Below are 2271 nucleotides of genomic sequence, written 5' to 3' on the forward strand. Positions count from 1 at the left end.
TGCGAAGTGGCCAAATAATATAGATAAACGATTTAGATACGTTAAGAGAGGATTAAAACAAAATTGAGTATAATTGGACAACCAACAGCAGTGGTGTTAGAAAAAATGAATATTTTAGCAATCCTCAGACTATCAATCGGTTTCTGCTTAATAACTTTTTTCTCAAGCATCAGATCGTTTCGTGGTTTTCGAGACTTTTTTTCTTTGTTAAATTTCCTATACAAGCCACATAACGATTTATTTTTAGGAAGTAATAAGCGACTCCTGGAGGAATTATTTTGTAAAAGTTAATTTTCCCATACAAAATCCCATGTAAACTTTAAACAGTGGGCGCAAAAATATAGTTTCACCGATCGAGCTAAGAATTTGCACAGTTGTTCTAGGACCCAAATGGTACCTAAAAAGTTGCTCGGAGCTGGAATCTATTTTTTGTCCCACCCTAATGTGTACTAACTCCATCATAACAATTGTTTTCTTATGCCTAAATAAATGAACGTCACGCAAATGAAATTTAAAAAATACCTTGACTTCCTCCGAAAATTCTAAATCCGCATAACTCCTTAAAACGAATATGCGATTCATTATCACTAGGTATAGATAGTATATTACCGGTGTGCGCTTATCACACAATTAGTGTATAAATAAATATATAACAATTGCTATTCAACAGTCAAGCATTAGTCCAGTTCTATCAGTCCTACTGCGACAATCTGCTGGAAATGGCCTCTCTTGCACCGACAGTCACGCTGAATGATGGCAACAAAATGCCAATCTTGGGTCTTGGTACATGGTTGGTGAGTCTTTCTTTTTATCTGCATAAACACTGAAAACAACTCCTGGAACTACAAATTGTATTTATTTCAAGTCTCTCGAGGGCGAGGGAATCGCAGCTGTCAAAGCAGCCATCGACGCCGGTTATCGACACATTGACACCGCCTACTTGTACCGCAACGAAAAAGAGGTCGGTCAGGCTATCCGCGAAAAGATTGCGGAAGGTGTAATCAAACGAGAGGATATGTTCGTCACTACCAAGGTACGTTCTGTTAGTGTTTTTCAGCGAAACATTAAATGGATAATTTTTGTTTAGCTCTGGAATGGTTATCATGATCCGGAAAAGATTGCGGAGGCGTTCAACCGTTCTCTCGCTAATTTGGACATCGGTTATATTGATCTGTATTTGATGCATTCTCCCATGAGTTACAAGTTTGTCTCTTGGGAACCGGAGAATCCGGATGCTGCATCTGTTCCAGAATTCACGGAAGTAGACTATGTAGACACCTGGCGTGCGATGGAAAAGCTATTGAGTGGGGGCAAGGTCCGAAGCATTGGTGTTTCTAATTTTAACAGTGAGCAAGTGGAACGGATCGTTAAAGAGTGCAAAGTGAAACCGGTCACGAATCAAGTGGAATGCAACCCAGGTTTAAATCAGCGAAAATTAACAGAATTTTGTAAAAAGTTAGACGTTACGATAACTGCCTATAGCCCTTTGGGACGTCCGTATTACTACGAAAAAGATCCCAAAAATGTCCCAAAGCCAGCGTTGGACGATGCACGGGTTGCTGAGATTGCCAAAAAATACTGTAAAACTCCTGGTCAAGTTATTTTGAGATACTTGGTAGATTTGGGAACGATTCCAGTTCCGAAGTCGGCCAATCTGGAGCGTCTTCGTCAAAATATCAACATTTTCGATTTCAAATTGACCGAAGCAGAGATCAAAGTGATGGATGAGTTCAACAATGAGAAACGCACCGTTCCGTTCACCCTCGCTGAAAGTCATAAATATTATCCGTTCAAAATTGAATACTAAAATGAATAAATTTTCAACCTCATGTCATCATTATCAAAAATAAAATATATGTGGAATTAACTTTAAATATGATCCCAATTATGTTGTTTATTTTTCGATTTGATCAACCAGAAAAATCGATTTCATCCATCTAACAACCAAAACATGACCTTATAAGTGGCCTTATCGAAATCGCGTAGCGAACATCCGAAAAATTAAGCGTACAGAAATTGATCTTGTTCAGTTTTCCGAAAATACACTGCACCGTAGCGAAGTTGATTCTCACAAATTTTCACCTATTGTACCTTCCCAAATGACTATTGATTCAGTACCGACTGTCCAGCTGCTGCTGAATGTGGTTCCGAAGCATCCCGAACTCAGCGTGTCCTTTCTAGCTCGATCGGTCGAACCCTCGTCAAAGGGAAAAGCAATCGGAGACACAAAGCAGGCCGTGAAAAATCGCTTGATTGGCGTAACGCCATGTG

At 39.5% G+C, this 2271-nt stretch overlaps 1 protein-coding gene across 1 annotated transcript; it reads left to right on the top strand.

Annotated features, from left to right (window-relative positions):
* The first annotated feature begins 679 nt into the window (after window positions 1-679).
* LOC131690149 (1,5-anhydro-D-fructose reductase-like) lies at window positions 680-1874 on the top strand. The gene is made up of 3 exons (XM_058975698.1): window positions 680-794; window positions 866-1033; window positions 1088-1874. Exons 1-3 carry the CDS (start codon window positions 720-722, stop codon window positions 1805-1807), a joined length of 963 nt encoding a protein of 320 aa, XP_058831681.1. The 5' UTR covers window positions 680-719; the 3' UTR covers window positions 1808-1874.
* Window positions 1875-2271: the final 397 nt, after the last annotated feature.

The sequence above is a fragment of the Topomyia yanbarensis genome, chromosome 3, assembly GCF_030247195.1.
Source record: "Topomyia yanbarensis strain Yona2022 chromosome 3, ASM3024719v1, whole genome shotgun sequence".
In the NCBI taxonomy this organism is placed as follows: Eukaryota; Metazoa; Arthropoda; class Insecta; order Diptera; family Culicidae; genus Topomyia; species Topomyia yanbarensis.

Coding starts and splice junctions, on each gene's coding strand:
- LOC131690149 (XM_058975698.1), top strand. CDS start 720: ATGGCCTCTCTTGCACCGACAGTCACGCTGAATGATGGCAACAAAATG. Junction 795..865: donor TGGGTCTTGGTACATGGTTG/GTGAGTCTTTCT, acceptor ATTTATTTCAAG/TCTCTCGAGGGCGAGGGAAT. Junction 1,034..1,087: donor ATATGTTCGTCACTACCAAG/GTACGTTCTGTT, acceptor ATTTTTGTTTAG/CTCTGGAATGGTTATCATGA.